Source organism: Mytilus trossulus, chromosome 3 (genome assembly GCF_036588685.1).
Source record: "Mytilus trossulus isolate FHL-02 chromosome 3, PNRI_Mtr1.1.1.hap1, whole genome shotgun sequence".
Classification (NCBI taxonomy): domain Eukaryota; kingdom Metazoa; phylum Mollusca; class Bivalvia; order Mytilida; family Mytilidae; genus Mytilus; species Mytilus trossulus.
In genome coordinates, this window is record NC_086375.1 from 33018662 (window position 1) to 33031806 (window position 13145).

Below are 13145 nucleotides of genomic sequence, written 5' to 3' on the forward strand. Positions count from 1 at the left end.
TCACCTTAGTAAAAGCACGTGAAAGATACTAGGCTTACAATTTGTTATGCTTGACATGCATTGCATCCACATAAGATTGATCATGCATTAGTGTTCAACAGTGGCGTTCATAACAAAACAAATGGAACTTTTTCATCAGCTTATCTATCTTCAAAAATAGTTTTTTTTATTTCACATCCAAAACAAAAGAAATTTGACAACCAAGCACTGTTTGTTGTTTTAGCCAACTTTAAGTGAGGTGACATTAGTTTACCTATGTTCAAATCTTGTAAAGCTATTAGGAAAAGTCATATCAAGGTTGCAAACAAAACAGAGAATAAAATTGTGAATGAAAATGGTGAATATGTCAAAGAGACAACAACTGGACCATTGAGCAAATAACAGCAGAAAGCCACCAATGGGTCTTCAATGCAGCGAGAAAATCATGCACCTAGATTAGGGGCTCAGCTGGTCCTAAAATAAAAAAATGTGTACTTGTTCAGTGGAAATGAACGTCATACTAAACTCCAAAACAAATAATGAACTAAAATTTAAAAAAACAAGCATGACTCTAGAGGCTCCTGACTTTCGACAGCCGCAAAACGTTCAAACATTCAGCTTAAACTCCAAAATGATTGAGACTCGTCACAGTAAGAATCTCTTTCTGTGCATGCATCATCCACCATGTACACCTTTTTAACTGTTTTTGGCTTTATAAATATTTTGATATGAACGTCACTGATGAGTCTGATGTAGACGAAACGCGTGTCTGGCATACTAAGTTATAAACCTGGTACCATTGATAAATATGTTCACATGTTTAGGTATAAATTTTAAAAAAAATAAGTGAGAAATGTCTGTGGAAACACTAATCAAACATGGAAACAAACTGCATTGCATAAAAATACACATTAATCTTTCAAGGAAAATTGCCTTTACTGTATGAGAAATTCACTACAATGCAAAGACGACCAACATAAATGTTTAAGAAATATACATTAAATAAAAGTGATGTCACTGTATAAGAAACATGCTAAATTCCTGATTGTGACATGTTTTATACTGATTGAATTTGTATGGCTGGTGATGCATTCATAGCAGGAGACTTTTATCCGTTACCTGTTACCTATTCTGTATTTTCCACCTTTACCAGATGAACCGCTTCAATTGGAAAATCTTCTTGAAGTGTAGAATCCCTTATTGTTGAATGTTAAAATGGAGTGTCCAAATGGCGTAATCACCTTATAGATGCACAGGTGATTACTCCATTTGGAAGTCGGAAATATGAGTTTCTGTATGTAGCCTTTTTTTGTCTCTTGTGAATCGATTTACAAGGTTTGAAAATCGGTACCTTACTTCTATTGCTATAATTATACCCCCGCTTAAAAAAAGGGGGTATACTGTTTTATTATACCCCCTATTTAAAAAGGGGGGTATACTGTTTTACCTCTGTCTGTCCGTCCGTCCGTCAGTCCGTCTGTCCCATGGTTTTTTGGTCGCATTTTTCTCAGGAACTACAATACAAGGATTTCTGAAATTTGATTTCAGGGTTTATCTAAGTCAGCTATACCGTGTGATGCCTTTTCAGATTGATCACTTGACAACTTCATGTTTACCAAATCTTGTATGATTTTACACATGATAGCCAAGTTGAAAATTTTTGTCACATTTTTCTCAGGAACAACAATACAAGGATTTCTGAAATTTGGTTTCAGGATTTATATAAGTCAGCTATACCGTGTGATGCGTTTTCAGATTCATCACTCGACAACTTCCTGTTTACCTAAAACCATTTTTTTTACACTATTAATATTATCCACTTGTGGCGGGGGTATCATCAGTGAGCAGTACCCCGCAGTTTCACCTGTTTAACCTACCAAAAGACAACCAATTTTAATTATTGTATCAGAAATACACACCAGCTATTCAAAGTCAGCTGCAATCATTGTGTGTATTATAATCTCACAGGGCAACCAACATCATTGTATGAGAAGCTTCTTAAAGGCAACTGTTATTACCGCATTAAAATATATCGAAAGCCTAGTAGCAGAGACATTTAAAATACATTATTACTAGAACACACCCGCGAAATCGCGGGCATTCAGAGCGTAGTTTAAAGTATGTAAAGTGTTGTTGGAAGAATTTTGTTAAATATTGAATGACTGGAGAATTTCAGCAAAAGTATCATAAGTCCTAGGTTATTGGGGACAGGAAAATGCTTTTTTTTTTATCCCTCCTCCTTTATTTCCAATATTCCCATTTTTTGGTTTTCTATCAATTTCAATATGAACATACATTAAGTATGTTATGAACATTCAAGTAAGGAGCCTGTAATTCAGTGGTTGTTGTTTGTTTATGAGTAACATATATGTTTTTCGTTCATTTTTTTGTACATAAATAAGGCCGCTAGTTTTCTTGTTTGAATTGATTAACATTGTAAGTTCAGGGTCTTTTAAAGCTGAGTATGTGGTATGGGCTTTGTTCGTTTTTGAAGGTCGTACGATAACCTATAGTTGTTAATATCTGTGTCATATTGGTCTCTTGTGGAGAGTTGTCTCAACATGGCAATTATACAACATCTTCTTTTTTTGTAATCAATGAATTTTGTTAAAGATTTAATGACTGGAGAATTTCAGAAAAGGTATCAAAAGTTCACAAGAATATTTTTAGCGCTTACCTGTATATTATGAACATTCATTACTATATAAATATAGTGTATTTATAAGTTTACTAATCGATCCATAGTGGTCATTGATATAGTATACAGACCCTCTCTATTTAATAAACTCTGTGACTTCTGTGGATAGAAAACTTGAAAATGATAGCAGATAGAATTCTGAAAATGCATTTTATTCTATATATATGTATGTTCAAAGTATACAGAAAAACGCAAACCGGAAGTCTAATCTGACTTAAAATTTCGTCCAATGACGGGACAATACCTGGATGCCTTTTTTCTTGTTTTTCTCCAAAAATAACTCAATCTGAAAAATCATATGAATGGATGACAAATGGCACTATGCACTGTACTTATGGGACACAGAGGCGTGTTGATTAATTTATTGTGGAAAGAAGAGAAGCGACACCCAAACTGAGGTCTTCTCGTTTAATAGTATAGATATGTGTCTGCTAGTAGTCATCGCTTTTGGTTTTTCATCTTTCTGAGAAAAAATATTAAGTAGCTTTAGGTTGCTTACACTGCATGATGAGACTTATGTAGACGAAACAAGCGTCTGGCGTATTAAAGTATATCAGGGTACTTTTGATAACTATTTACAAACTGGGTCGATACCACTGCTGGTGGATGTTTCGTCCCCGAGGGTTTCACCAGCCAAGTAGGCAGCACTTCGATGTCTATTTGAATATCAATTATATGGTCATTTTTAGAAATTTTCTGTCTACAAAACTTTGAATTTTTCGAAAAACTTCGGATGTTCTTATCCAAGTCATATATTACCTTAGCTGTATTTTGCACAACTTTTTAGAATTTTGGGTCCTCAATGCTTTTCAACTTTGTACTTGTTTGGCTTTATAACTATTTTGACCTGAGCGTCACTTGTGAGTCTTATGTAGACGAAACGCGCGTCTGGCGTATTAAAATATAATCCTGGTACCTTTAATAACTATTTACACCTAATTTGGCACAACTTTGGGGAAGTTTTTTTTTAATGCTCTTCAGCTTTGGATTTGATTTGACCTTCTACACTGAGACAGACCCGATGTTTAAAAAATAATATAAAAACCAACGCACATAATTGCGACAAAAGAGAAGAGAGAACAACGCATTGATTGTGTCCTTCAGTTCAAGTGGTAATGACAACTTGCTTTTATGAAAGTTTGCTTATCAAATGACCTCACGGCGACCCTCTGCTGGCTAAAATGATACCCTTTAAATGTTAGGTATACACGATCAGATCAAATAAAAAATGGCTCGAGTTCCAATTTATATTTGTAACAATCGGTGTCAATTTTAGCTTTTAGCCTTTATCCAAACTCGAACAAGACCTATATTCATAAACAGGTTGAAGAGATTTGAAATGTATTTGAACATAGTTTTAATCGCAGATAAAATAGGCTAATATTCTCCTGACAAGGTCATTGTCACATAAACTGTGTTAAAAGCCATATACAAGTTAAATCACTATGATCAACAACTAGTTAACACCAATGTTAATTATATTTACCAATATATTTTTAATGTTTTTATTCAATCATCATGGGAATTGTTAAACACTCCAGTAATGTTTTATAAATGATTCAAATAAATCCAACGTTGCTAAAATCAATAACAGAAATGAATTGCACAAAAGTCTGAATTGGATATGTACATTGGTCAGGAAGTACGAAGAGTACATAGGTAATGCTTCTTTGTTGGTATACAGATTGTAGACTTGCTTGGTTGATTACATCAAGAAGTAATTATATTAGTTTACAAAGTAAACAACAATAAAAAATTGCATTAAGGTCGGATACAATGAATACAGATGGTGGATTCTAGTTAATAAAAATAGCACTTTATAAATTTCGTGTGTCCAAAGGGCTTTTGTAGATTTAATTTTATTTGGATCGCTCAAAAAAAAAAATGAAAAATCACTGATGTAATGTATAGGTACTTATAAATGGTTAACATGAAGGGACAACTAAACACAAGGACCTAAAAAGTATAGCCAAATCCATTAAGATCAGCTTTGCCTGATAAAGTTTAATAATCTAAGAAACAGCTTATATAATACACAAGTACGCATACTAACAAACCATAGGACACAAAGAGGTTGTGTGATATTGTTATATTATATTCTGTAATATTTCTCTTTCAATGGATTTTACAATACCGTATTCGTTCTAACGACATTATATGCATAGTAAATTTGTTCCAGCAGGAAAAGTATATTATGATATCGTTTAAAAATAGTTTTCAGGGGGACTTCTTGTTATGTGGAATAGATAATGGTGACATCGTCAATAGCTATAAACTTTATATTTGATGCACTAGCTGTTGTTTTACTGTCTTGCATTTTGAAACAAAAAGGAAGACATTTTCACTGGTAATAAAATGCATATTTAATGCACAGTTGGTTTTTGATGCGTTTTGTTATTTGATTTTGCCATGTGATTATGGACTTTCCGAATTGATTTCCCTCTAAGTTCAGTATTTTGTGATTTTACTTTTTGATGTTTTACAGTTTTAAAACTTAGGAAGTGATTAAAGTTGTGTTAGAACCGTTATTGTATAAACACAAGTAGAATTTAAATATTGACAGTCGTAAAATTTTAAATAATTGGTTTTATCCATCACTGTTTTCTATTCTTATTGCGTAATAACGAATACAGAGTAAGTTTTAAACTTTCGTTTTCGTTTAAAAAAAAAGGAGGGGGGGTAATGTACGGCCTGTGCATTCCTCTATAATCCATCACTAGCGTCGACCCCCTATTCCCCCCCTGTGCAAATGTCACTGTTACCTTGTACAAGTGACCCTTTTGCTGTGACGACAATAACACATATTTAAATGTAAAACAAGTCATCACAGATTAATGAATGTATAACCTAGAATTTTGATCAGATATATTATTAATAGAAATTTCATTAAATGTACCTATTACATCGTAGATTCCATTGTTTGATAATCATAAATTTTATGAATGATCATAGACCCATTAGGAAATCAATTAGTGAAAACGTGGGGATATTACATGAACGGTCCATTAATCCACCGGCCTTCGCTGTTTATAGATGGCTAATCAAAGTTTGTTACATTCTCGTTATATGGTTTATATAGCCATTAAATCTATATGCAAATTGAAATTATTTAAAAACAAACAAACAGTGTGATTCACAACGTTTGTAAATCTTCGGGTGGATGCCGGTTGATAAATGATCGTCTAAAGTGAAATATAGCAACTCTTATGATGGGCTTTAAGTGGAAATAAGCCATTTCAGTAATTTATAACAACTAATTGAATTGGACTTTAAAAGCACTCCATTTATGATTCAAATTTTTATTTTTGACGTTAATAAAAGACTGGACAAGATCCTTTCAGTCTATACATGCAGGGATTTTTCAAGTCTAGTAATAAAAATATTCAGGATTATAATCATAATATGCACTTGAGGTTTCACGAACGCTCCAGCTTGTTCTTTAAGTTAAAGTAGGATGTACAAACGCACGGATTAAATGATGTCAAACCATCAAAAGTTGTTGATAGAGATCTTGAGAAAAATAATCTGTTTGAACGAAGTGAAATTTCAAAGAACAATATATGTATAAATACACAGAAAAACCGGAGTCAGTACAATACACATTAATTGGAATACAGAGCATTGCTACGAGACGAATTCAGTTATTGGCTAATATGCAAAGTTAATCATTATCAGACTGACAAGGAATTAATTTCATTTGACAAAGCAACAATTAATATGATTTGGGAAGATAACAGTATTTCTGTACATTATATAAGTAAAAAAATATCAGTAAAATCAGAAAATTGATAAAGATTTTAATTATTTGACGGTGAATGGAGAAAATTTAGGATCGGTAATACAGTACACATTTGTAATTGTTTTCCTAGACAATATATACCATTCAAGTGATTTAATTAAAAATATAGTCACGTCATCTTCGAGATTTCATTAAATGTATTATCAGCAACTTATTATTTATAAACAAGAATACAATTGGGTAACAGTTGAATAGTTACTGAACATAAATTATTGCACCTCAAATATCCTTCGCAACGGAAACGTACTTTCGGTCTAGGCATTTCCTGGGAGCAGACGGCTTGTGGTTCAATGTGAATTATTATAACATTTTTATTTCTTGATTTTGGAATGAAAAATTGAAATGGAAAACATGACGTTAATTTCAGAAGATTGGGTGTTGGACAGAATTACAAGTTCTAAAACCACAGCACCTCCTGTGAACAATGCTTGTTTACCAGACATTTATAATAAGTTAGATGCGGATACTATAGAGAAAACACGTGTCATTAATAAACTATTAGAACAAAGATTGAAATTGCAAGAAAAAATAATAAATAAATATCAAGTTCGCGCAAAAGTGGTTCATAAGAACGAGAAAGCTAGAGTTCGCAAGGATTTGAAAAAGATACGAAATCACCTACCAAATATGGACGATATGGTGTTTATGGATACACAGATGCAGCTTAAGACGCTTAGAAAAAGGCACCACCATGTTCACACCCCAACCGGGTACACGACCACACCCATGGAGATGAAAGGGCTTGCTTCAGAAAAAGACGATAATCCGTTCTGTTCTCGATTTTATGTTCATCATATGCCTGTGAAATCCAAAACTAAACCCGTTAGAATGTCATATATTCCCGGTAGGTCAAAAGACAGATCCCGTGGTTTAGAACTATCACGAGTAATGAGTGCCAGTGAAAACTGTTTAGTGTCAGGAATGGCTAACATAGATCTTCTTGGTGGAAGTTTAAGTCGAACTGTTGATGATGATGATGCAATGACTGTTTAATAAGTTCTGGTTTTTATCTAAGTTTGGTGCTTTTACTTGGTGCAATACACACTCGTGCAACCAAAGCAATTATACTTTGTTGTAAATATTGAGGATGGCTTTATATTCATAAATGAAACATTAACATTGTGAGTGTCTTATTATATGTTTTGTCAAGTTATGTTTAACATTTTCGTTTTTAAATTCTATCTAAAGATAGAAAACTTTACCTTACAACGTTGTTTTTTTTACTGAAGTAATTTTCATTCGAAGACATCATATTATAATGTTCTAAACAATAAATAAAGTAATATACGTACAATGTTTTATGAAACAGATTAATAAAAGTTCCATACTTTTTACAGGCGGAACCAGGATTTTTTCAAAAGGCCCCTATTTTTGCCAAACATATTTAGTATACATTACCATATTCGTTTAAACTTTTTATTTAAGAAGAACAACTAAATTTCTTTCCCCGCCACTATTTTGTTTAGATGACCTTTGATTTTGTTCCTTATTTGTTTGGATAAAGTATATTAATGCTTGAAGGGTTTGCGAAAGACATGATGTCATTAAATAAAAGTTCCTTTATAATATAGGTTCAAAATGATAGAACTATTCTTTATTACCATTACCATAGGATTAAATATTATCGTATTCGGTCTAACCAAATAGTGAGTTTGAGTATACATTATTTGTTCCAATAGGAAAATTTACCATTGCATTGTTTAAAAAACGTTTCCAGGGGAACTTTTGTTAGACGGAACAAATATACATTGATATCGTACATGGCTATAAAACTCACATTTAATGCAATATTGTTTTTACTGTCTTATATTTTAAAACAAAAAGGAAGTTTTGAGCTCTTCACTTGTAATAAACTTCTTATTTAATGCACATTTGTTTTTAATGTTTTACATTTTAAAACTTACGCAGTGATCAAAGTAGTTTTTGAGCTGTTATTGTATAAACAACAGTTAAATTTGAATTTAGACAGTTGTAAAAATTTGAATAATTGGTTTTATCTTTCACTATTTTATGTTCGCATTGCGTAATAACAACTTCAAAGTGGCTGCGTATTCAGAGGTACGACATGATTTTTAGCTCACCTGGCCTAAAAGGCCAAGTGAGCTTTTGCCATCACTTGGCGTCCGTCGTCCGTCGTCCGTCGTCGTCCGTCGTCTGTCGTCCGTCGTCGTTAACTTTTACAAAATTCTTCTCCTCTAAAACTACTTGGCCAAATTAAACCAAACTTGGCCATAATCATCATTGATGTATCTAGTTTAAAATATGTGTTTTTTTAACCAAGTAAACCAACCAAGATGGCCGCCATGGCTAAAAATAGAACATAGGGGTAAAATGCAGTTTTTGGCTTATAACTCAAACACCAAATCATTTAGAGCAAATCTGACATGGGATAAAATTGTTTATCAGGTCAAGATCTATCTGCCCTGAAATTTTCAGATGAATCAGACAACCCATTGTTGGGTTGCTGCCCCTAAATTGGTAATTTTAAGGAAATTTTACTGTTTTTGGTCATTATCTTGAATATTATTATAGATGGAGATAAACTGTAAACAGCGATAATGTTCAGCAAAGTAAGATTTACAAATAAGTCAACATGACCAAAATGGTCAGTTGACCCCTTTAGGAGTTATTGCCCTTTATAGTCAATTTTTAACCATTTTTCGTAAATCTCCATGATCTTTTACAAAAATCTTCTTCTCTGAAACTACTGGGCCAAATTAATCCAAACTTGGCCACAATCACCATTGATGTATCTAGTTTAAAAATTGTGTTTTTTACCCGGCCAACCAACAAAGATGGCAGCCATGGCTAAATATAGAACATGGAGGTTAAATGCAGTTTTTGGCTTATAACTCAAAAACCAAAGCTTTTCGAGCAAATCTGACATGGGGGTAAAATTGTTTATCTTGTCAAGATCTATCTGCCCTGAAATTTTAGGATGAATGGGACAACAAGTTGTTGGGTTGCTGCCCCTGAATTGGTAATTTTAAGGAAATTTTGCTGTTTTTGGATATTATCTTGAATATTATTATGGATAGAGATAAACTGTAAACAGCAAAAATGTTCAGCAAAGTAAGATTTACAGATAAGTCAACAGTACCAAAATGGTCAGTTGACCTCTTTAGGAGTTATTGCACTTTATAGTCAATTTTTTACATTTTTCGTAAATCTTAGTCAACTTTTGCAAAAATCTTCATCTCTGAAACTACTGGGCCAAATTTTACCAAACATAGCCAGAATCATCATTAGGCTATCTAGTTTAAAAATTGTGTTTTGTGACCGGGCAAACCAACCAAGATGGCTGCTACGGCTAAAAATAGAACATTAGGGTAAAATGAAGTTTTTGGCTTATAACTCAAAAACCAAAGCATTTAGAGCAAATCTGACAAGGGGTAAAATTGTTTATCTGGTCAAGATCTATCTGCCCTGAAATTTTTAGATGAATCAGACAATTTGTTGTTAGGTTGCTGCCCCTAAATTGGTAATTTTAAGGAAATTTTGCTGTTTTGGGTTATTATCTTGAATATTATTATAGATAGAGAGAAACTGTAAACAGCAACAATGTACAGCAATTTAAGACTCAAAAATAAGTCAACATGACCAAAATGGTCAATTGACCCCATTAGAAGTTATTGTCCTTTATAATAAATTTTTACCAATTTTCATAAAATTTGTGAATTTTTACTTACATTTTCCACTGAAACTACACGGACAAGTTCATTATAGATAGAGATAATTGTAAGCAGCAAGAATGTTCAGTAAAGTAAGATGTACAAACACATCATAATCACCTAAACACAATTTTGTCATGAACTGTCTGCTTCCTTTGTGTAATTCACATATACCAAGGTGAGCGACACAGGCTCTTTAGAGCCTCTAGTTTTTATAACCAGAGGCTCCATGCAAACGCACGATAGATTATATGTTTTTTAGTTCATTTGCCAGCAACTACAGTTGTGATCAGAGACAAAGTTGGTTATCGATAGATATCGAGAATATGAAACATTCTAGTGTCAAAACACATACGTGTGACCAAAGAAATTATACTGAATATTGAGGATGGCTTTATATTCAAAAATGAAAACATTGATATTGTGAGCTGCCTTATTATATTCTTTGGTCGAGCTAAATGTAACATATCCGTTTTTAAAATCATGATCCAAAGAAGAAAACCTTCCCCGCAGATTTAAGCATATTCCTTACAGTACCTTTTATAGACGGAACCATAATTTATAAAGTGGCACATTGTTGCACCCAAACATGTTTAGTATATCATGACCATATATGTTTCTTCAGACACCAAAATTTCTAAAATCGCCATTACATTGTTTAAATAGCCTTTGATTTTGTATCCTATTGGCAAGTTTGGATAAAGTTTATTCATGCTTAAAGGGTGTCTGTGAGACATGATATAAAAAAATAACAATTTAAAAAAAAATGATGAATAAAGTTCCGTCATAACATAAGTTCCAAGTTGATAGGACATATTTTGTAATATAATTGTCACTGAAACAAATATTACTGTACTTTTTCCCAACGAAGTAAAGAGTATGGAATATTTGTTTCAACAGGAAATCACATTGTGGCATCGTTTAATCAAGTTTCCAGGGGAACTTCATGTTAGGCGGAACAAATACAGAGTGACATAGTCAATAGTTATAAACTGAATAGATAATGTACTGTTGTTTTAACTGTCTTTCATTTTAAAACAAAAAGGAAGTGTTGAGGTCTTCACTAGTAATAAAGTGCATATTTAATGCACATTTGTTTTTGATGTTTTTTTATTTTAAAACTTAGAAAGTGCGATTAAAGTTGTGTTAGAACCGTTATTGTACAAACAAAAGTTAGATTTAGATATTGACAGTCGTTAAAACTTAAATTATTGGTTTTTGATTTACCCATCAGTATTTTATAAATCGTATTTCGTAAAAATAAATTCAAAAGTGAGTTTTGAGTTTTCGTTTCAATTAAAATTTCTGTTTTACTGCATCAATTTTTGAAAATGTTCACTAATTTTGATGAAATCTTTTGATCTTAAGCATCAAAGAAGCTTGATAATATAAGATTATCAAATAAATAAAGTACATATAATATTCATGAAAACAAAAGTGACTTTCAGTGCTACACATTACTGTTGTGTAAAATTTCGATACACTATTTTAATATTAAAAGGTTTTGAAATATTTTGTGACAGCGTCATTGGACATCCATAACCAAAATCAATATATTATTATCTAAAAGACTATATATAAGGCGTTTCATACTTCTCATGGATAACAATTCGGTTAAGAATTCCATAATAATTATTTAAATAAATGTTTTAAATTTACCCAAATCTGACGAATTTTCTGTTTTGATCCATCTTGAAACATAATTTTTTTTGGCTTAATATTTATAGGTACGAAATGATTTTTGTTTCAATCAGATTGAATAAAAAAAAGATTATACGTTTTTAAGTTTCTGTGACAGTGTGACGGTCGTCATCGGCGACATAGTTGTTGGTTATCAGTATGGGTATCGTGAATGTGAAACATGCATTCAGGATTGCTCTGAAAATGAATTAAGATTCTGTCGAACTTTTTCTTCTTGTTTTTAAAACTTCTGATGCATTTTTATCGATAAATAAAGGAGGCAAAACAAATTTTTGTCAACTCCGTAACAAGTTTTCAATCGTTCTTTCCCGGCGGATGAAACTAAACATAGTTATCTAAAATATAACGTCATTGTTGGAGGCACAAACACAAAAAGGACAGAAAGTTATGAAAATTCAACAGAAAATGGTTTAAATAAAGGCAACAGTAGTATACCGCTGTTCAAAACTCATAAACCCATGGACAAAAAACAAAATCGAGGTAACAAACTAAAACCGAGGGAAATGCGGTTATAAAAATAGTTGTGAAACGTATTTAATTCTAAAACGAATGGATTGCATGCAATATAACTCATTACCCTCTGTATGCTAACATATTATAAGAGTTATATCAAAGCAACGTTATAAAGATTTGAGAAATAATTTATTGGAGTCCGGTATTTTTTAATATCACCATCGGTAAGCTCTTTTTTCATGAAAATTTTACCCCGATTACGAAACATTCTACCCATGATAAAATTTCTGTACTTTACGAATACATTGTAAAAGAACTTCATTGGTGTCTATTAAAATCAAAGTCAACAGTTTAATACTTTTATTTCTAAAGGTAACTATGAAAATTAAGCGAATGCCGATTTGCTCAAGGGTAGTCCTTCTCTAACCTTGAACAGGGGTGTAACAACGTAACATCAAAACCATCCTAAAAAATAAGTCCATGTAAAGAAACGAAAAGAACCAAGACACAGAATACCGGCTCGGAGTCTTTGCAGTTCCTGACAGCTATAATTCAACGCCCACATTCGACTTTATAATATTAATACACCAAGAAGCAACCAAATGCTTTATTTGTAGCAAAGCATTATCAAAACAAAAGGAAAACTACAAAACAAAAATGAAAACATATTCACCACAAAGTCAAACGAAAATAATGATCAGTGTGCAAATTGAAAAAAAGTGTGCATAAATAAATGAAATCTTGACGATCAAAGAAGTTAAGTTAACAAATATATGAAGTCCAGATGTTCATAAAAACAAAAGTGACGTCCAGCGCTACACATTACTGTTGAGTACAATTTTGA

General features: G+C 32.3%; 1 protein-coding gene across 1 annotated transcript; it reads left to right on the forward strand.

The window, feature by feature from the left end:
• The first annotated feature begins 5639 nt into the window (after positions 1–5639).
• LOC134711284 (uncharacterized) lies at positions 5640–7699 on the forward strand. Its single transcript, XM_063571810.1, has one exon. It carries the CDS (start codon positions 6819–6821, stop codon positions 7467–7469), a length of 651 nt encoding a protein of 216 aa, XP_063427880.1. The 5' UTR covers positions 5640–6818; the 3' UTR covers positions 7470–7699.
• Positions 7700–13145: the final 5446 nt, after the last annotated feature.

Bases quoted from the DNA above. Each gene is read 5' to 3' on its own strand.
- LOC134711284 (XM_063571810.1), top strand. From the start codon at position 6,819: ATGGAAAACATGACGTTAATTTCAGAAGATTGGGTGTTGGACAGAATT.